The sequence below is a fragment of the Cynocephalus volans genome, chromosome 5 (assembly GCF_027409185.1).
Source record: "Cynocephalus volans isolate mCynVol1 chromosome 5, mCynVol1.pri, whole genome shotgun sequence".
NCBI lineage: Eukaryota > Metazoa > Chordata > Mammalia > Dermoptera > Cynocephalidae > Cynocephalus > Cynocephalus volans.
Genome location: NC_084464.1, coordinates 155805619 through 155828442, shown reverse-complemented (window position 1 = coordinate 155828442; position 22824 = coordinate 155805619). Strand labels below are relative to the sequence as shown.

Sequence of the window (22824 nt, the reverse complement as noted above, 5' to 3'; positions counted from 1 at the left end):
TCATTATTTTCATTAGTTTCAATAAATTTTTTGATTTCCTGCTTGATTTCTTCTTGGACCCATATGTCATTAAGTAGAATGCTGTTTAATTTCCATGTGTTTGTATAGTTTCCAGAGTTTCATTTGTTATTAATTTCTAGTTTTAATCCACTGTGGTCTGAGAAAATACATGGGATAATTCCAATTTTTTTGAATTTATTGAGACTTGATTTGTGACCTAATATGTGATCTATCCTGGAGAATGATCCATGTGTTGATGAGAAGAATGAATATTCTGAGGTTGTTGGATGGAATGTTCTGTAGATATCTGCCAATTCCAATTGTTCTAGAGTATTGTTTAGATCTTGTGTTTCTCTACTGATTCTTTGCCTAGATGATCTGTCTAATATTGACAGTGGAGTGTTCAGATCCCCTGCTATTATGGTATTAGTGTCTATTTCCTTCTTTAGGTCTAATAGAGTTTGTTTTATAAATCTGGCTGCTCCAACATTGGGTGCGTACATATTTATGATTGTTATGTCTTCTTGATGCATCAGTCCTTTTATCATTAAGTAGTGTCCCTCATTGTCTCTTTTTATGGTTTTTAGCTTAAAGTCTATTTTGTCAGATATAAGAATAGCTACTCCAGCTCGTTTTTCTTTTCTGTTTGCATGGTAAATCTTTTTCCATCCTTTCACTCTTAGTCTATGTGAATCTTTATGAGTGAGGTGGGTCTCTTGTAGGCAGCATATAGTTGCGTCCTCCTTTTTAATCCAGTCAGCCAGTCTGTGTCTTTTGATTGGGGAATTCAAGCCTTTTACATTAAGAGTTGTTATTGAAAGGTGTTGATTTATTCCTAGCATTTTACTGGTTGTTTGGTTGCCTTAGGTGTCTTTTGTTCCTTGCTTTCTGATTTACTGTTTGGTTTCTGTGTTTGTTGGTTCCTTAGGTTGTAGACAGCGTTTTTGTTTGTTTGTTTTCTCTTCATGAATACCATTTTTATTATACTAGTGGGTTTTGATTTTTCTTGGGTTTTTATGGCAGTGGTAGTTATTTTTCAGGAACCAAACCCAGTACTCCCTTGAGGATTTCTTGTAATGGTGGTCATGTGGTAGTGAACTCCCGCAGTTTTTGTTTGTCTGAGAAATATACTATTTGCCCCTCATTTCAGAAGGATAGCCTTGCAGGGTAGAGTATTCTTGGCTGGCAATCTTTGTTCTTTTAGTATTTTGAAAATAGCATCCCATTCCTTTCTAGCTTTTAGGGTTTGTGATGAAAAGTCTGATGTTAGCCTGTTTGGGGCTCCCTTATAGGTGATTTGACGCTTCTCTCTTGCAGCTTTTAAGATTCTCTCTTTGTCCCTGAGTTTTGTCAATTTGACTATAACATGTCTTGGAGAGGGCTTTTTTGGGTTGAATACGTTTGGAGATCGTTGAGCTTCCTGGATCTGAAGATCTGTGACTTTTCCTATACCTGGGAAGTTTTCTGCCACTATTTTGTTGAATATGTTTTCAATGCAATCTCCGTTTTCCTCCCCTTCTGGGATACCCATGACTCGGATATTTGAGCGCTTGAGGTTGTCTGATATCTCTCTCAGATTTTCTTCAATGTCTTTGATTCTTTTTTCTTTTTTTTGTCTGCTTGTGTTATTTCAAACAGCCCATCTTCAAGTTCAGAGGTTCTCTCTTCAACTTAGACAAGCCTGCTGGTTAAACTCTCCGTGTGTTTTTTATTTCGCTGAATAACTTCTTCAGTTCAGCAAGTTCTGCTACATTTTTTTTTTCAGGACATTGATTTCCTTGTACATTTCCTCTTTCAGGTCCTGTATACTTTTCCTCATTTCATCATGATGTCTAGCTGAGTTTTCTTGTATCTCATTCAGTTTCCTTAGAATTATCACTCGAAATTCCTTGCCAGTCATTTCAAGGGCTTCTTGTTCTATAGGATCTAGAGTTTGAGATTTATTAACGTTTGGTGGTGTACTTTCTTGATTTTTTGTATTTCTGGTATCTTTTTTTTTGATGTTTATTCATTGTGGCAGGGGGTTTCACAGTTCACCGGTTTGAGACTATTGACTAACTAAGATGTTGCTGTGGTTGCCAATTTGGTATGGCTACCTCTGTGACTGCTCACTTGGCCTCTAGTGCCTTGTGTGTGTGGTTGCCTCGGGTCTTGGGCCTCTCTGGGGAGCCACCTTTCTGGTCAGCTTGGACTCTGCTGGGCTGCTGGATCTCAGGGTGTTACCGCAGGGTGTGTTGTTTCTGCTGAGCTTCCACTTCCTGTGCAGGACTTCTCCCTGTTCCGTGTGCTCTGGCCCGGGCTGTTGGATCACGCAGTGGCGACCCCACAGGGTGTGTGGTTTCTGTCGAGTCTTCGCCTCCCTAGCCGGACGTCTCCCCGCTCTGTGCACACTGGGCTGGGCTGGGACGTGTCTTCTGCAGCCCTCGTCTATCAGCTGGGCCTTTAATACCCTGTTCGGCACTGCCTCGCCCAGGAAGTCTACCAGGTTTCTGCTAGGCACAGACGACCGGTTGCTCTGGGTGCCTTTGTAGCACTGTGTAGATCTTTCTCGGGACTTATCACCTTCCTCCTGGTATCGCAGTTATTTGTGTACTTGTCTTATCTCCCACACCACAGCGTGAGCTCCTCCCAGGAGGAGCCTGCAGCACACGGTTCACCTTTGAATCCCCCCTGCACGGACCGAGTCTGGTGCCCGCCCTCAGTCAGCTCTCCGGCAGGTTCAAGCGAACTCGGGAACTCTCCGAACACACTATTCCTAACCCAAAATCGCTTAGGCGTTTTTCCGAACTGGTGGCCGCAGAGATGGTATCTGCCTCCCGGTAACAGGAAGTTTACCGGGGGCGGAGCCCAGGGTGCGGTGGAGTGACAGTCTGCCCAGCCCGTATTTCCTTGCCCTCCCGATGCTGGCCGGGGATGCCCCACGCCACCAGCCCCGCCAGAGAACTGCAGAGGGAGTGGGAGGGGAGGCTGGCCCGCAGGCCCCAGGAAGCCCTGCGCCGGGGCAAGCAAGTGGGAAGGCTCAGTGAGGAGCCAAGCCGGGCAAGGAGGACAGGCTTGGCCGAGCAGGGCCGGAGCCGCCACCACCTGAGAAAATGGAGGCAGCCCCAGGGCTGGTGAGTGGCCCGGTGGGGCAGGCGGAAGCCGGGCGGGTGCCCGCCCCCCAAGCAGGGCCGGGCCGGGGGTCACTCACAGGGCTGTGCTGGGTTGGGTGCCTCCCTCTCTGCCTCTGCGTCATCACCGTCCCCATTCTCGGCTGCAGCCGCCTCGGGCTGCTCACTCGGTCCCGCGGTGCGGCTCGGGCACTCCCAGGAATCTTCTTTTATGCTGGCCTGAAACCTCGAATCCTGAATAGGGCAGCCGGCCACCTTCAGTGCGGCCCCGGCCTCCGGGATCCTGGCAGCGTCAACAGCAGCCCTGGAGCCGTGTTCCCTGTTTAGAGACTCACTTTTGCAGCTAAGAAACAGTTCTTTTCCTGCTCCATACTTCAAAGCTGTTGCCTGTAAATGAGGCAGCCTCTCCTGCCGCGGCTAGTAGTGCCCCCGGCCTCCTGCCGGAGAGAGACATGTCTGACCCTAGCCCGGCGGCCACGCACGAGGCCCAGCCCCGCCCCCGAGGAGGGTCCACATTTCTGATTTGGGTCTCTGGTCTGATCCACCTGGTTCAGCTGTCTGTGTCCAACAATATTTAAGGTGCTGGGCGCATCGCTCGGGCCTCTATGATGCTGCCAGCAAAGGACTCTGCTGGTAAAGACTGAAGCCCCCTCTGAGGAACTAGGATGTGTCGCCCACAAAGTTATGCGCAAAACTTCCAAAAAGCATGTTCAGATGTTACTTCCCAGTTCCTTGTCTCCAAAGAACTACTGATACTTTAAGCTGGAAGGTCTAGGAGGGCAGCCCCTGGTCCAGCTTGGGCCACCTCTAGGGTCCCCTGCTCCCTCTTGTTGATGTCCTGAGTCTCTGACTCCTGCCTGTGTTGGCTTAAGTGCATGCCCAGGGCTCCCAGACTTTGAGCATCTCACTGTCACCCACAGGCTGTCTTAGGGATCTGTTTCCTCTTGTGGGCATTGTGTTTGAGCCCCATGCCTGTCCCCTCCTCTGTGCTCTATTCTGTGGTCCCAAGAGAGGGGAAAAATGCTTACTGCTTAGAGAGGAAATGAAAATAGGTTCCTCCTTTGTGGCACGCAATGATATTTTTTGCTCACTGGACAACCCACCCACTCACCACAAAACTCCTAAAGCTCTTTATAATGTCACTTGTACACTGTAAAGAGCTGGGCAAAAGAGAGGGGTGACCGTGCTGGATACGGGGAGACATTCTGGAGTCAGGGAGCTTTCTGAATGGAGGGGACTCTACCCTTCAGGCCGGTGGCCTCTGCGGCAGCTCGTGGGGCAGTCCCCATCCTGCCTGGGCAGAGCTCCGCTGTCTCAGCATTGGCCGCTCTCGGCCCTGTGGAGGCCTCTCCTCTCCGGGGCCACTGTGGCATCAGTGTCACTACCTCTCACTGTACTTCCACGCGTGCCTCCCTTGCTCCCTCCCTTCTTCCTTTCCTATCACTTTCAAGCGCTTATCCCCTTCCTCTTCTTTTCTTCCCTCTGCACGTCTGACTTCATGGACACCAGCTGTCCAGCCACAGCCAGACCCATGCAGAGTTTGGTTCCGGCTCTTCTGAGCTGATCTCACTGTTTCTGGGTCCTTGTGCTTACTTGAAGCTGCTGCAGATTAAGTTCTGCACCAAGAACTAGAGGCTTCCAGGTGGTTGAACTGATTTACATACTTTATAGACTGAGGTCACCAAGTCATGATACCCTTGAACTATGTGAACTCTGCTTTTCTTTAAAAGCATTCATTTTTAACTCAGGGCAGTAACCATGCTTTCAGGAGACAGAGGGGTCAAACTGCTCTGCTTTGCTGCCACTCTGTGAATTGGTCAAAGCAGTGCATCCCGTTGGTTCTTCCTTTGAAATATTTCTGGAATCCATCCACGTCTTTCCATCCCTTTGGCCACTACCCTGGCCGGGGCCATGGTCATCTTTCTCCACACGTGGCCACAGCCTGCCCTCCTGTCTCCTTGGCTCCACGGTGCCACCCTCCAGTTCACCCTCTGCAGAGGAGACAGAGCGCACTTTCTGAAATACACATTTGCTAAGGTCACTCGTCATCCCTTGCCCTCAGGGTAACACTGAAACTCCTTGGGGTGGCTTGTAGAGCACCTGCTTCCCTCCTGCTCCGTGCCAGCCGTCTCCTCCCACAGTCTCCGCGACACCACATCCTCCAGCGCTCAGCTCTGTCTTCTGCTCCGTCTCGCGCTCCTGGGGCTCTGCGCAGGTTGTTCTCTTACCTGCCCCACATGGTTTTCACACTCACTTGCCTGCCTTTGCCTGGCTCACCAGAGCTCTCCCTTTAGGTCTCAGACTGAGTGCTCCTTCCTCTCAGCTGGGCACCTCCCCGCATGCACCCACATGACCTGGAGGCTCCCACTGTGCCCTTTTGCCCCCTGCACCACGGTGTTTGCTAATCTACCTGTAGGAATCTGGGAGGTCTCTGCAGGCACATGCTGATCACCCGCCACTGTCTCCCCAGTACCTACCTAGCAGCGCCTACCTATACCCAACAGTCAGTAGATATTTCTTAAGTAGGTGAATGAATGAAGTGCTTACCGGCCATGTGTACAGCACTAAAGGATTGTCAGCCTAGAAGCTCACTGTTTCCCCAAGCACAGCATTTCAGTAATTCCATGCACACACACTGGCCACTTCCTGTCCTACAGCAAAGTGTCAGCACGATCAAAGATGGAAAAAATGCATTTTTTTCAAATTCGTTGGTGAAAAACAAACCCATAAATCAGTTAGTAGCAAGCGATGGTTTTCCAGGCATAAATGGATTGGTAGAAAACTGGTAACTTTGATCATATGATAAATGAAACACCACTGTACTATCATATCATTGTGAATTTTACTCATAAGAGCCAAGAATATAATACCTGTAATACCATCTCATTTTTGCCAACTTTCAGTGGAAAGGCACATGGTACAAACCACCACAGAACCAGTGTAGAGCTTGGAAACAATCATTTCAAATTTAAGACAATATTGTAAATACTCTATTATCCTTTGTGAGAAGTTTTCAATTTCCTTAACTACACTGAGGTTCCTTTTCTTCCTGCTACTTCTCAGTGGGAAAAAGGGATTGAGACAAGAACAGTGGGAGGGAATGAAGTCTCAACAATGTTTAAACAGCCCTTAAGATGGGTTCTGTTTACCCCAAAACACAGACAGCTGGGACAAGCCAGCTGCACAGACCTCTTCCTGCCACCACCCTCTTTGTTCCCTTCTGTGCAATGAAAGGGTTAAACAAATGTTCCCAGAAAACCACCAAGGCCCTCACTGAACACAAGGCCCAGCGGGCGGGCCAGATGCGTGGGTGGCCCAGGGCCACCTCCACTCTCAGGAAGCTGTGCGCTCTGCACACCTGTGTTTGGGTTGAGAGAGAGAAAGAGGAAGAAAGAGAGGAAGGAAAATGAATGAGCCCAATGTAGTCTGTTTTCTTTTTAAAGAAGAGCTTTTAAAAACGACATGCTTGAAAGAAATGCTATTGTATATTATTTGAAAAAAAAATCAACACAAACCCTCTGGTGGGGTTGAGAGATGACGTTACCTGTCATCCTCAGCGTTCTATTTTCTAACAACTTACGAGTCTGAACAAGATTTAACTAGGGGTTCTCAACTGGCATTGTGTGCCATGAACCCTTCAGCAGTCTGGGGAAGCCCACGAACCCCTTCCCAGAATGTTTTTAAATACATAAGATATATGAGATGACAAAATAAATTGATAACAAAGAAACACTGTTTTCAAAATAATGTTGACCTTGGGATGTATACATGCTTATCAGCATACTAACTAACAAGATCTATGGCTTATCAACTATTGTCTTTTCCAAGTAGTAACAAGAGCAAATGTTATTCTGAGATATCCACACTAACTACAACGTCACATGAAAACATCTGCAGTTTCTCATGGTGACAAATACTGCTAATGTGGTTTGTTGCCTACATTCACAATTGAAGGAAATACTCAATTTCATTTAGATGTTAGTAAAAATAAAGATGTAATTGTTTTCCCCACCCAAGTTCATGGACCCCCTGAATGCCATCCATGGCACCTGGCCAGGAATCCTGCTCTGAACAAAACCTAGAAGCAAGGTCAGGCCATGCCCCTGGAGTCAGCCCCATGGAGCAAGGTGCATTGCTGCATGAAGGCCACAGTCCTCCTGTCTGTTCTCGCAGCAGCTGAGCTCCCCGCCCAGGCCTCGTGGGGAACTGGCTCTGTCCAGGCCATCGGGGTAGATCATTAAACTTTTCTTCATGTTTGGGGCTAACTGCTTCCACTCAAGTTGTCTTGTTCCATCGAATTTATGATGCCTTCTAATTCAAGTATGCAGCTCACCTCATTGAAATTTCCCCTTGGATCTTTAAGGATTCCTGAGGAGGAATCCTTAAAGATCCAAGGAGCCCTGAGGAGGAGGAGGCCTAGTCTAAGGTACACAAAGCCTCTTTTATATGGAAAACTAGGATGTCCAGGTAGGGTCATTTCAGGAGGGCAATGAGATCTTCGTGTGCATATAGGAGAGCATTTAAAAAATTTTAAAGTCTGTAACAGTATCTTGTCTTGTTAACTTCCTGATAATCCTAGGAAAGAGCTAGCAAGGTGAGCTTCTTTGTGACTCTGCATGGGCCCAACTGGGCTGCACCAGACATGCACCCTCTCCACCGCTCCTGGAGTCTTGATTAGCCGTGGGGTCTGTCTTCCTACTGTCTCCCTGCACCCCCCAGCCCGGTGCCCACACGCAGTCTCACCCATGGTAGACACTCATTGGATGAATGATGGCAGCCTTCCTGCTAGGCTGGGGAAGAAGCTATCACCTTCTCTCACGTGTTAAAATCTTACTGTGCACTTGCTGCTTGTCCTCTGTGGTTTATGAAAGTTCATGCAGGGACTGGGGGCTGCCTTCTAGTTCTGCGTGGCTGTCGGACTGTGAGCAAGTCCCTACCTGCTCTGAACCTTAGTTCCGTATCCCATGGGGGTGCACTGTGCACCCTGACTTCCATTCAGGCTGAGCAAATGAGGTGACATAGAGAGAACTACCTCCAAAAATAAAAAGCCATCCATAAATATAGGGTGGTACAGGTATCATAAAAATGAAAGAGCTATTTTAGTACAAATTGTTTCTATGTATTCATTTCACTTCTTTAATCAAAAAATAAATAATTCATTTCCACAGGTATGTTACTGAATTTTTAAACTTTCTTCTTCCTTTTTTCCAAAATATAATTTTTCCATTTCAGTTAGCCCTTCATTTAAAATACTTTTCAACCTTTTAAAAAATAAAATAAAACTTAACCTATTCTAACAAACCAAATTGTTTTTATAGCTCTTTTTAAAAAATGCACAAATGTGTATTAAGCTTTCAAAACGAAAGAACACAGGTTATTGTTCACTATGAAATTTCTAGTCTTTACCAGCCCAGTTCTGCCCAACACCTACAGTGGGTGGAATTTTGTGGAACATTTATTGCCCACCACCCAACAGAGAGCAGCTGGATTGGTGCACATATCCACAAATGTCCTAGAGGAGACTTGGGAGGGGCTGCGGTGTGTTTCGTCTTTGCCTCCCTGACTCCCACTTCCACTGCTAGACGCCTATTCCAATTCTAGGCAACTCAAGTCAACAGTGATTGTTGGGCACCTACTAGGAGGCACTGTACAAGTTAAAAAGGTAAATTAGACATACAACCTTCTTAGAATGTAACTGCTCCTCAGTCTTCAGATCTCCCTCGTGTGGCAGACTGCACTGTGTCAGTAAGTAGTCACCTTTCTCCCTCCCAAGGAGTTCCCTTCCTGCCCCACCCATCTTCGGCATGGTCACACATGTCTTCTTGCTTGGCCTGCGGAGTCTTCACAGAGGCGCCCTAAGCAGAGGTCCTAAGAGACGCTGCATGTTTGCTCCCTGTCATGTGGTCTAGTGAGCCACCCAAGGAGAATGTGTCCTGGTCAGCCTGGGTCCCAGAATAAGATGAGAGAAGACATTTTGCCTGAACCAAGCCCCACCAACCACCTCAGAGCTGTCCCAGATGACCCACAGGTACATGAGAAAAATAAATGCTGTTTGTCAAAAGCCACTGAGGTTGTAGAGGGTGTTCGTTACATAGCATCACTGGATAAGAGCTAATTAAAGCATCACATCAGTTCACTTTATACTTGGGTGTCAGATTAGTCCTCCGAAGGCTGAATTTCCATGCTGTCAATTTCCCGTCCTGTACTCTGCTCCTCCAGCTGAGTCAAGTCCTTCTTTCTCAGATGGGCATCCAAGTGCCTCTCTGTGTGGCTGCCACCTAATTTTTTCAGACTTTTCTCCCATTTTTCCCCTTTATGGGAGTTGGTCTAAATGACCATCCTAAGATCAGACTAGTTATCCTCAGTGCTGCAACTGTGTCAAATACTTTTTTATGATGTTAACTTTTCATGACTAAGTGGAAAACCTCTCAAGGGCAGGAGGCGTGTCTTACATTTCTCTGCACTCTACTTGCACATTACACCCATCAGTAAATACTTTTGGATCCATCATAAACGCTCGCTTCCCTAAGCATTTGCCAGATATGGCTGGACTCCTCACTAGGCTCTCCACACCCGGTCCTGGGTCCTGGCACTGCCATGCAACACTGTGGACAATGTCCACCTCACACACCCATGGGGATGATGACCCCAAGGTGAGTCAGGAGAAATAGAGCTTTATGGAATGAATCCTCATCTGTAAAATTATATTTATAATGCATGGTGATAGAGTTTGGATGTGTTGTTGCCCCAGAACTCATGTGGAAATCTGATCCCCAATGTGGCAGTATTCGGAGCTGTTTGAGTCAGGGGGGGTGTGGATCCCTCATGAATGGACTAATGCTCTCCCTGGGGGAAGGGTAGTGAGTGAGTTCTTGGCTTTACTAGTTCCCGCAAGAGCTGGTTGTTTAATAGACCCTGGCACCTCCCCTCTCTCTTGCTTCCTGTCACCACGTGATCTGCTTGTAGCTGCTGGCTCCCTGCCACTTTCCACCATAAGTAGAAGCAGCCTGAGGCCTGCACCAGATGCAGCTGTCCCAGAATTGTAAGCCAAATAAACCTCTGTTCTTTATAAATTACCCAGTCTCAGGTGTTCTGTTACAGCAACACAAAATGGACTAATACACATGGCTTCCAACAGGCCCTCAAAAGATGGTAGCTATTTATTAATATTAATTTTTCACAGTTGCAAATCACCTTAGCAGCGACCTTCAGGAAGTAGCTGCCTTCTGCAGAAGGACTCGCCCTTGGCCACTGCTCTCTGTGAAGGATGAGTAATTCCCAGTGCATCCTGACGGCCTGCCCTGAAAGAAAGTCTGTTCCCGCGGCTCTCAACCTTGGCCGTGCATGAGATGCACTGGGAAGCTTGCTGAAATGCAGACTCCAAGGCCCCAGGCATTCCATGCTAAGAAATTTATATCTACTTACATATACTTACAACTATAACAAACACATTAAGCACATTCTTCCGAAAGATAAAAGACTTTCTGGAATATTATTTTATTTCCTCAAAAGCATCTCAAAGCACCTCTGGACACCTTCTCGATTTTAATTTTTTTGGAAGAAAAATCTCTTGACAGCACAAAATGGGGAATCTTCTCAAGGGGTGAGCATGTTGAGGAAGGGATTGCCAGGAAAGGGGCCAGCTTATCCGGCTAACACAAAAGGGTGCTTCAGTTAGCAGCATGGGAGAATCCAAGGGGGAGCCCAGAGAAGAGCTGGAGGTAACCAGGGACCCAGGAGAAGGGAGCCAATAGCAAGCTACAGGAAATGAGAACCGGCAAGAATAGACAGAAAACCAGGAACAGTTTACATTTGACCTAAAAGTAGGCTTAGGAAAGGCTTTCCTGGCAAAGGATTCCAGGAAAGAACATCACCTTATGGTCAAATGAGTCAGGAACATTACTTGGAATTCTATCACCAAATCGTTGATAATGAATGACAATTAAAATTCCCATCTCTTCCTCAAAAGGACTTGAGTTGCTTATAAGGAAACCTGGAATAAGGTGAGTGTCCAAAATACACAGCCCAAGGGCTTATTTACATTGTGAGATGGGTAAATTTGGCTCTGAGCTTGTTTTACTGAGGAATAAAATCTTTCATGAACAAATGGCAGTCTTCCCCACAATCTGGCAAAGCATGAGTTACATCCCAATGATGCGACACTCCTTGATGTTATCTGTCATTTTTGCAAGTGTCATTAAACACTTGGGGCCCTACATATAGATTATCTGCCTAAAGAAAAACCTCCAAGTTTGTTTTCAGCCAAAGATCCCACGACCATATTTAGTCTTACTGAATAAATAAGTACTGGTCTGAGACGGGCAGGAACTTTTCAGAGCTCAATGAGTGGGAATCCATGTACATATGAGGGTGGGTTGGACCTAAAAGCATTGATTAGATTGTCTGATATATTTTTAAATTTACTTACGAGACTTGTTGCTTAAACCAAAAAGGAAGGACAAAACTCCAGACACTAAGACAAACAAACATGAAGGGGCTGGACCTTCGCGGCGGAAGAACCCAGTCCAGGTGCCCACCATTACAGAGAGCTCACAGGAACCCCTCCAATGTTGAGTAGAGAGAAAACAGTGGGCTCCCAGGAATCATAGGAGACTGGCTTTTCTGACTGCATTCACACATCCCTGCTGGGCTGGATGCCTTGATTTCCCCTGAACACCTCTGAGCCTTTGTCCTACTGTTCTGTCCTGTCTATACCCTGGGCTTTCTGCTCTCCCTCAACCCAGTACCTCCTACTTAGGCTGGAAGACCTGCCATACGGACCAGCCACACTGTGAAATCCCCGTAGGACTTAACACACTGTTTACCTCTGCCTTCCCCAACCAGACAGCAGGGCCCTGCTTAACAAGAACTGTGCATTTTAATGATCCCTTTGGAGGTGTGGAAAATACACAAATGGACACTGAAGAAACCACTTACCCACGTGTACCTACATACACAGTGCGTGTGCATGGGCCCTGAAGTCACCTGCTGTAACTCATCCACAGGTGAGGAACACACTTTGGACTTCTTAATATCTAATAGTGCATGTTCCTTTGCATTGTTCTACTTTCAAAATGCTGTTGGTTATTATTCCTTGCTTATTCTTCTAATTGAATTTTAGTTATTTTATCCTGTCCCCTGACTCATATTGCATTAAATTTATAAATTAATTTGTGGAGAGTATGCATCTCAGTTTATATTATGATTCTTAACTGACATATGATAAACTACTTAATATATTTACTTGGCAATTGATTGTCTTGGGTTGAATGTCCCCCCAAAACTTAATACCCACTGTGACAGTGTTAAGAGGGTGAGAAATCCTGTTATGGTAATTGAAAGGTGGGGCCTTGAAGAGGTGATTAGCTTGTAGGACTGTGCAGTAGTCGATGGATTAATAATGGTGGTCGGGGGTATAGTTCTGAGGGCTTTGAAAGGAGAGTGAATGAGGAGGCTGACCTCTCACTCTCTGCTCCTCCATTTTCTGCATTGTGAGACCCCTGGGTCCCTATTGCCACCTCCCAGACAGATCCTCACCAAATGTGTTCCCTGGACTTTGGACTTCCCGGCTTCTGAAACTGTAAGCAATAAATTTCATTTTCTTATAAATCACCCAGTTCCAGGTATTTTATTATAAGCAACAGAAATGGACTAATGCACTGATAAACCTGCTAAACTTAAAAAAATAGTTCTAATGTTTGTTGGTACTGTTATTATCTGTGTTCTTGTCATGTTAAAAAACAGTGCTACTTCTGTTTCTTCCCTTTTGATAGTTATGTGTTCATATTTATTTTTCTTACCACATTAGTTAGAAAAGATAACGTTAAATACTAGTAGTGATAGTGGGCATCCTAATTTGTTCCTAACTTTAATATGAATCACTCTAGTGTTTTACTATAAAGAAAATATTAGCTTTAAAAAACAGAAAAGTTAAAGAAATATTTTTCTGTATTAGTTTTCTAGCAAATTCCCAGTCTTGGCTTACTGAGTTCTGCAGTTAGAGATGGATGTCACATTTTATGAAATCCCTTTTTGGTATCTATTATCATGAACATATACCTTTGACATCTGACTTACTGAAATATTAATAGTTTTATTAACATTAAACAATAAATGCATCCTGGAATACACCCTCGTATGTCATAATGACTAATTCTTTTATTACGCTGCTAGATTAAACTTGCTATGTCTTCACACTGGCTTTTTACATGCATTTATAAATGAGGTTTTTGGTGGTGTTTTTTTTTTTTTTCCATGTTATTTTTGTCAGGTTTTGGTATTAGTGTTATGCTTTCTTGGTAAAACAAACTGAAAAACCGTCAAACATTTTCTAAGCTCTGAAACACTTTCAGAATATAGGAAGTAAAGCTGTCTGGGTCCAGTACCTTTCTTGAATAATTCTCCAGTCAGCTTTTCAGTTTTTCATGGCTAGTAATCTATTTGAGTTTTTCACTCATTCTTCAGCCAGTTTCCTATAAAATCATGTTTCAATGAGATTTTTCAACTCAACCAGCATACAGTTATATGATATAAAAAATAATATACTTATTTCCCAATAATTACAAAAATCTCCCCTACATTAGTCTCACTTGAATCTGTTGTTTCCACTTTGTTATTTTCTCTCTTTCAGTCTTGCCAGAGGTTTCTGTCTCAGTTATTTATTTTCCAAGGAATTAGCTCTGGCATCATATTTATTGCTCTCCTTTCTAGATCACTGTTCTTCCTGTTTTCCTAACATTACTTTGCTACTCTTTTTCTATCTTCTGGAGATGGAAGCTTTGCTTGTTTATTTGCCTTTAAGTTCAGTTTTGTTTTTTGTACTAGTCTTCTTAAAACTTTTTATTTCATTGACCATTCACCATCCAAGTAAACTTCCTGTTTGGGTACAATCCCCAAATAGGTGGGAGGCAGGGCCCCACCCTGCCACCCCAGTTACAGAAGCTGAAAATGGGGTGGTTACCGTCCCCGCCTGGCCAGCTGCTTGGGCACGGAAGTGAAACAGGCCAGGGGCTCCCACCCAGATCTCCGAATCTGGAGCTGTGGTCTTTGTAGACAGTCAGAGTTGTAAGCTGACAGCAGTGACAGCAGAGAGAACCTAGTGGCGTTGCCACAAATGTCCTGCTTGCGGCGCTGGCCGCCTGTGACATCCTATGGAAGGTACGACTGGCTGAGCTCTGCCACCCGGTGTCCCCAGGCTCTTCCTGGTTTCTGACCTGGTTCCCCATCCTTCCTGTTGATTCTACCAGCAACTTGATAGTCTTCCAATTAATTCCTTTTCTGCTTAGATTCATCATTTCTTGTGTTTAAAATGTAGAATTCTGAATGACATAGTTTTCTTTTGAATTGTTCTTATTGTCATTTTCTAAATATTCCACAACTGCAGTTTTGAAGTTTCTTTCACCCAAGAGTTATAAAAAGCTTTTAAAAAAACATTATGTTTGGTTATGTTTATATATTTATATCTTTGTGATTGATTTCTGGTTTTATTGTTTCCTCGGATGACAGGGTCAATGCAATATCTGCTTAATTTTTGTAAATGTTCCATGAATAGTTGAAAAAGGCATGCTGTGTAGAAACCAAGTTCAGCATATATTTATTAATTATATATTGATATCTCTATTTCCTTACTTATATTTTATTGACCTGAGCCATCAGAAACAGAGGTATACTGTTATGTCTCACTAGCATTATGTTTATAACAAATCACCCTTGCAGTTTCTCACAATTTTTGCTTTATAAATTTTGATGCAATGTTATTTGGTACATAAATGTTGATGACTTAATTTTTAATTGTACTCTTTACCAATATAAAATTACTCTGTTTGACCTGTGTAATATGATAAATACAGTGCTTTCTGCCTTGAGTTCTCTTTGGTCTACTCTTAATAATGATCCCTGAAGGCTTTCTTTTATTTTGATGTATGTAGTTACTATCACAATGCCTGACATAGCTGCTCCTTAAACATTGGTGAAATGCAAAGATACCGGAAATTAGAAGGCACAGTAAAGCCTTGGTTGTTTTGGTTCCTAGGTGGATACAAATGCCAGCTGCCTCCATTGCCCTCAAATGATATGCTTTCCTCTTGCCATACTCAAATAGTTAAGAAGAAATTCCAGAATGCTGCTCCACACCAGAAGGCAGCTACAGTGCTCCACCTCTGCTATTTCAAATCTCTTACTGTTGCATACGCTGGGAAGCACTGACTGGATTATAAGAGGCAGCGGTGGCTGCACAAGCAAAGTGTACACACACACACACACACACACACACACACAAGATGTCTGCAGGCTGAGCTCAGAAACTCACATCACAGGGAGCAACAGGAAGGAGACAGTGTGGGACAGAGGCAGAGGATGTAGTAAAACATAGTCAGCTGCCCAGGAGAGAAAGAGCACAGCAAAGAGGAGGCAGAGGAATGAGAAAGGAAGTTTGTAAGGATTTTAAAGAGGGTGGTAAAGCCCCACCAAAACAACAGTAATTGGATACTAAGTCCCTGCAGAGGTTGTCCGGAGGTTCTTTGTGGCATCCACGCCAGAAATCAAAGAAGGGGACAGACGACAAGGAGACTAGGGCACGCCCTGTGTGAGGGAGGAGGCTGGTGCTACCTGTACTCCTGGAGTCCAGCACAGCCTGAAGGCTTCATGCTTTATCTCCTCTGGCCAGGTGGGGCATCACAGGTGCAGAGAGTGACGCCTTGCCCAGACAGGACCCCAGGTCTGTGACTCAGGCAGCTGCTGCCTCTAGAGGCCACCTCTCAGCCTCTCGCCTAAGCTGCCTCCTGGCTTGTCAAAGTTAGATGGACTCTTGTATAACTGGTTTGCAAATGCTTGCAATGCTTTATGTCAGTGTTTAGCCAACTTTTTTATTAGTCTGTCCCCTGCATGTGACAGATTAATTTCAAGTAAGTCCCTTTGCATTACAGGTTTAGGTTGTATTAAAAATACCCAAATCTAGTGAAATCTACTGGCTGTTCTGACACTGGACCAGGGCTCTCCAAGGACAGCCTTCTTCTCAGGGTCCCTGGTCAGGCAAATTAGGAGGGCACACAGTTGGGGTTTAGCGTGGACAGATTAAGTTTAAGGGGACCTCACAAGCCAAGGTTTTGCTTTCCAGCTCCTTTGGTTACTTTTTTAAATGATCTGAGAAATGTGAGGCTCTGAGAGAACAGAGGGGGCTCCACTGTCCCAGTGGCTGGTTGTTTAAAAACATTTTATAACCTCGACGATTGCCTGGATGAACAAACAACCCCAAATACTCTGCTCCAAACGTGCAGAAACGATCTGATGGCAACACTGAGAAAGAACTAGAGAGAGAGAGAGAGAGAGAGAGAAAGATTAAGAGAGAGAAACAGATAAACACAAAGTCAGAGAGAGAGAGAGAGAATGTATTCACTTCTGTTCCTGCAAATCATCTAATCCTACCAGATTACAGGAAAGCGAGGTGACTCCTGTCACTTTGTTAAGACAAGCCTTGTTTGGATCAGTCGTCTGGGAGCACGAACAGCAACACTCTCCCTGTTCCTGATGAGAACATTGTCAATAGCGAGCACCTACTGATCCCTTGGTGTACGCTGGGCCTGTGCTGGCTGCTCTGGCGGGCACGACCTCACTTAATCCATAAAGGCAACCTACAGGCTAGCACTAGGGTCACCCCATTCTGAAGATGTGGAGATAGTTGAGAGTGTTCCGAAAACTTGCCTAGGTTCCTGTATTATTCCATGACAGGACCAGATTTCAGTCCTGGGTCTGTGTGTCCTTAGAGCCAGGTCCCCAACCACTAGGCTCTGCTAACCAGCTCTATATTTGCAGAGTTTGCTCCCTAAGAGGCTCTTCCCTCAGCTAAAAATGCAGAGCCTCTATGACTTTGCTCTCATTTCAAACTTTTTTAATAAAGAAAAATATTTTTCCCAACTGCTTGGGAAGCTGCATTTTTCCTCTCTCCTCTCCCAGTGCAGAGTGACATTTACATATTGGTCTGGGAAGTACCAACACAAACCCACGCACTACAGAGGAAGGAAAGCCACATGTCCCAACCTTGGCTTTTAACACAGCACTGTACTTTTCCCCTTGCTGCAAAAAGTAGAATTCTTTCAGTAAAAACATTCTGTCTAAAAAAAAATAGTGGCAAACTCTGCAATTACACTTCTCAGTGGGAGACATCTGCTTTCCAATCTATTTTCCCGAATGCAGAAAGCCCAATTCCCTGGTCTGCTCATCAGTCACTCCAAAGGCCCAAGAGTCGTATAATTAACTGGAAATTAAAACCAAAGCTCTGTAGGTTTGAATAACTGTGTAGGTTTTTTGTAAACTGCTGTGAGCAGCTTTAGCTTAAATCAACCACATGCTACTCTTCTCCCCTGTCCTCCATGTGGCCGGGCCTCAGGTAGGCTTTGTCAACTCCAGCCCCAGGACCACAGAACAGTACTTAGAGGCTGCTGTTGGCAGTGAGCTCCCTGGCTCCAGTCTAGTTCCTCTTGACCCCTCCCCAAACTTTCCCACTTCCTCTGCTTTCCTTTCCCTTTCTGAGTCTCCCAATTACAGAACACGACCACGTGCTGTGGAACACTGAACTGCCATTGCGACTCTGATTTATCAGAGAAGTGCAGACCTGGTCCTGGGTAACAGAGACCGAAGGCTCTTATTTTCACAGCTGGTAGATTCTATACAGAGGATACTGTCTTAAACAGTCACACTATGGCAGAAATACACCATCACCTGAAGAGGGGCATATATAATTTTGGGAAGGGAATTTTATGTCTAATTCATCAGGGTTCTTCAAGGGACATGTACACCTCTGGGCAATGGAGGGAACAAATGTGAGTGATTATATGAATTTTTGTAAAGTGTCTAATACTAATCCAAAGGTAATTTTAAAACAATGTCACTATGAAATGTGGGAGAAAGTTTTTTTATCATGATTCAGAATGTAGCCTAGAGACAGGAAACAGAGGATTGAGACAAATTGATAAAAAAATGAACGAGTGAAAACAGTGGGGTGTCTAGAAATGGGTAAAAATCTTTATAAGTAATAAAAAGAAAAGACTCTTCAGGTCTGTAGATAACAAATTTATCAAGACGCAGACTAGAATAAGTATTCAGACCTACAGGAGAAGGTATGCAAGGTAACAGAAGAGTTTGTGTGAACAAGTATCAGTTGTTATAGTCCATCGTCTCACAGGCCCAGAGCTCAAAATTATAATCCAAGGGAGGTCCTGGGAATCCCTACAGATTTGCTCCCCTGAAGATGTTTAAGCCTCCATACTTCTGTGGCTTAAAAGTGTCCATAAGATGGGCCTGGGATGCCACTGGGCTGGTGTTGCCAGGTATCAGACATCAAACAAAAGCTGTCATGTGCCTCGTAGAAACCCTGGCGTGTCCCTACATGGAGGACAAGGTGTAGTTCTGGTCTACAGAAGGCTACAGTAGATCAAGAAATTGTCCAGAAAAGCCAACCAAAAGCATCAAGGGAGCCATAGTAATAACAGTAGTAGCAGCTAACAATTAATGAGCATTTGTTATGCGCTGGGCACCCTTCCAAGTGCTTCACCTGTGACAACACATTGACTCTCTCAACCGTCCCACAAGGTAGATACTGTTATCAACCCCACTGTAGAGATTGGAAAACTGAGGCAGAGAGAGTTTACGTAGCTTGTCTAAGTCATACAGCTAGTATTTGGATTCAGACATCCAGTGTCAGATCCCAGGCTCTTTACTGTAGGCTATTTACTACATGGGAAAGATGGAAAATTCCATTCTGTTCCATGGGGGAGGCAAAGGCTAAAAGCAATTTATCTAAGTTAATAAAACCAAGACAAGGCCTGATAGGGAAAACATGAACTTTGTACTAAATTGTAGATTATTAAAGTTAGGATAAATTTAAGACAAATAAAAAGAAGACTGCTTTGCAAGCAGGAAGTACATTATAAAATTTTATTTTTCTCAAGAACTGAGACTACAAATTCTGACTCAAGAAGAGTGTTGGCAATCAATAATGTGTTATTAAGGGAAACAAGGTTTGTTTTGAGGCGTATTCCTAGACTTTCAGGTATGCGATAACAGGATTTCCATGCTTTTTCTCCCAGGAATATCCTTGGTCACTTCTACTAGACGCAGGCTATGGGGCTGAGGAAATGTGGATCTTGCCCACTGTGGCAAAGCCTTCGTTCTTTCCTTGCTACTGTTCCTTTCACTTAGGTCTTCTGTCATCTCCTTACCAACCTCATCTCTAAGGAGCTCCAGCCTAGGAAAGAAGCAGGTCTGTGGGTGTGGATGGCAGCTCTCAGTCTGAAATGACAGGAAAAGCTTGCCAAATAATTCCAAGGGGCTGGCACCCACGTCAGCTGTACAAATCCTGGGCTGGGTCAGGGGTAGGGCCAAGTTTTACAACCAAGAACCCCTGTGCTTTCAGTTCTGTCTGCCTCTTTCCCTAGTCTGTCCTGGAGAAAGCCACCGGACAGAGAGGAAAGGTATTGGTGGTCTCTGGGAAGGGTAGAGATCGTAACTTTAGACACAGGATGAGAAATCTCCTGGCCTCTGCCTCTTTCCTTCCCATGGGATCCAGTGCTTCCAGCTCTCCACCCCAAATGCCCCTCCGAGGACTGGGGAGAAGACAACTGCACAAAGTCCATCTCCTACGGGCAATGGAGGGATGCAGGAGTGAGATGTTTTTTAGGAGTATATCAAGGGCCTGCTGATCTGACAGCCCAAGGAGCAAAGCCCCGACCTTGTGCATGTGCTGGGGGTGGAGAACGCCTAGGGCGGTGCAGGATGTAAAAGGGAAAAAGTAGAAAGTGGCTAGGTAGCTCCAGGCCTGGTGAAAGCGACCAGTAGCAAAAGACAAACACGGTGCGGTACGCCATCCCTGAGTTTTCAGTCGCGAAGGATCAGAGGGACGGGGCGCAGGCTGTCCCCAGCACGGTCTGTGCAGAGGCAGGGGCCGCTCCCTGCACGGCCTTTCCCGCCCGCCGCAAGGCCGCACGCCCGGCAGGGCGCCCTGCGCTCTACTCACCTACGCAGTTATCGCAAAGGCTGCAGTGGGAGGCACGAGGGGGCCGGAAAATCTTGCAGGTGAAACAGTATTTCAGTTTCACAGTCTGCCCGTTGATGATGACCTCTTTGGTTCTGGGAGGCGGGCGGTACCCCCCTGAACTGGTGCCGTTTGCGACGTCTGTGGAGAAAAGAAGAGAAAGAGCTCACGCCCTTCAGATCATCGCTGGACCTCCGCGGGCACCCCCACCCCGCGGCGGGGCCCAGCAGGCTGGCTGTTCCGCCACCGCCGCTGTCCTCGCCAGGCCTCGGGGCTGACCCTGCGCACCTGCGCTCGGCCTCGGACCCGCCTCTCCAGTTCACACCCGGCCGGTGGGCGGGAGGCCACGTGCTGCGCTCTGGCCAATGGGGAGCAAACATGCGTGGCCCCGCCCACTCCCCCTCCCTGCTGGGCACGGGAGATGCCCCCGGGGCCACCTTGGAAGCCACAGCTGGGGCACCTGAATGAGTGCACAGAGGACTGTCTCTCCTCTTTGCTCTTCCCTGGCCCGTACAGTTCCATGAGCAGCAAACCCCCACTGTGGTCTGCGCTGAGGTCTGGGTTTTGGTGCAGGGGCTAGCCTTGCCCTAATTGACACAGTGCCCTAATTAACATTACTTCTCGGATGGCGGGCTCCAAATCCAGCTCAAGTCACTCCCCACTTTGCCCACTGGCCTCCTCAAAACTACCATGGATGGGATAGAATGAGAGGGAGATACAGATTTTTAAAATATATATATGTACTTTTAAATCACTAAATATGTATTTTAAAAATCACTTCTATATTTCATTTATGATCTGAACAGCACCTTTTATTAATTTTAGAATTAGTTCTAAAAATGTGGATGAAAATACAAATATGTCTATTTTTTAAAGTGTCATTTTATTTGACAGCCTCTGATTTCATATTAGAATCACCTGGGGAGCTTTTAAAACTTGCCTAAGGCATGGACCCTGCCCGAGATCCACTATATCACCATGGCCTGGGGTTATTCTAATATGCAGCAGGGTTGAGAACCCTTGTTCTACAGGAAGATAAAACTTCCAGGTTTATTCTCTCCTAGACCCCTCATGGCCCTATCAGGCTTGCCAAAAAGGACCTGGGGCAGCTAGCTGTGCAGTCAAGAGCAGGAGGCCACAGGTGGGTGGAGAACAGCCACAGCAGTGGTGAGGGCTTCAGCTGAGACTCCGTGGCTGAGAAACACAGGTGGAGCCGCCCCTGGAGGCTGGATCAGCCCTGGGAAACTTCAGAGCTGGTGACGTTTAAGGTAACTGTTCATTTGAATTCATACACACTTAAAGGACACACTATCAGAGAGCGATGGTCGCAACATACTTCAGGTCTATTTCTCAAGTGGTAGGAATTAGCCCCATCGTGTACTCAGCTCCTCATACAAACTCAACCTGGGCCGGAATTATCTGAGGAGCTTGCAAACCTACTGCTATCTTGGTCCCGCCCTTGGAGATTCTAATTTCATTCGTGCCAGGTACAGTCCGGCATCAAGATTTCTAAAAGCTCCCCAGATATGTGAATATGCAGCCAAAGTTGAGAACCCTTGCTTTAGGGCTTTGTAGTTCCAAGTGTGGTCCACGCAGCATCATGTCAGCTGACAGCTTACAGAGAGGCAGATTATCTGCTCTTCCCGACTATTGAATCAGAATCACATTGTACTGAGATTCCCCAGTGATTCATGCACTTTGACGTTAGAGAACCCTTCTCTAGGGTACCTAAGTACTCCCCAGTCCATACCTTCATAATATGCCTCTTTATTATGTACTCAAGTGCACTAACTTGAATGATAAAGAGCTAAACTTAGAGAACACAGTTTCACTCAGATGAAGGGCCCATATCACAAAAGACACCCAGCCACTCAAGTGTTTTCATGTTGAATACTTGTGATTTAGACCAGCTGGTACCTGGAGAGCTGTGTCTCCTGCCCCAGCAGGGCTGCTGTCATTCACTGACAGAATCCACAGCTCACAGAGGCTCCAACAGGTATGCCCCCCGCCCTGCCCATGTACCCCCAATCTTCTTTAAGAGTCTGTCAGAGGCCTGGAAGTCTGTCATTAGCCCTTTAGCCTAAAGCTTTGGTACTTTTGAAAATACCAATCCTAGTGGTAGGAAGAACATTTTGAGCTGCTCTCGGCCATTTGCTATGCATGGAAAATTAAAGTTCCACAAGCAGGTTGGAAAAGGAGAGGACAGAGAGTTCAGGAGCAGCTGAGGGAGGAAATAGCAAGGAGCAGCCCTTCTACTTTCTCTTTTCCCGAGGACCACCCTTCTGCTTAGAATAATTAAGCAGCCGTGGAGCCATCCCAAGGACTCTAGCGGCCTTGCCAAGCAGAATACCCTCTTTTGACATGTGCCCCACCGGCCTGGCACCCCAGGTGGCTGTCCTATCGAGTGGTGCTAAGTTCAGCAGGCATCTGGAGAGGAGCTGAGCTCCAAAACCACGTACATTGGGAAGAGGGAGGCATCTCAGCAGTTCTGTGATGAGGAGAAAACCAAGAGGTTTTACCCTGAGCATCAGGGTAAAAATAACTGGCTTTGAACACATGAAAGATAAGGTCAGATCTCTAGGGGCACCAACTGGGTGCCATTGAAGCTTAAATGATTCATAATTTGGTGCCTGTGTAGCTTTATGTCAGCTGTGAAATCTACTGTATCTCTTTAGCTGTTGCAAACAT

The 22824-nt window shown here is 45.7% G+C and overlaps 1 protein-coding gene across 2 annotated transcripts in view; it reads right to left on the bottom strand.

Annotated features, from left to right (window-relative positions):
• The window catches only part of ZDHHC14 (zinc finger DHHC-type palmitoyltransferase 14), a 277367-nt gene that overhangs the window by 56777 nt on the left and 197766 nt on the right, over positions 1-22824 (bottom strand). For both annotated transcript variants that reach the window (XM_063097900.1, XM_063097902.1), the window contains exon 3: positions 20119-20277. In XM_063097900.1, the coding sequence (XP_062953970.1) occupies positions 20119-20277 (159 nt within the window). The remainder of the gene's footprint in view (positions 1-20118; positions 20278-22824) is intronic.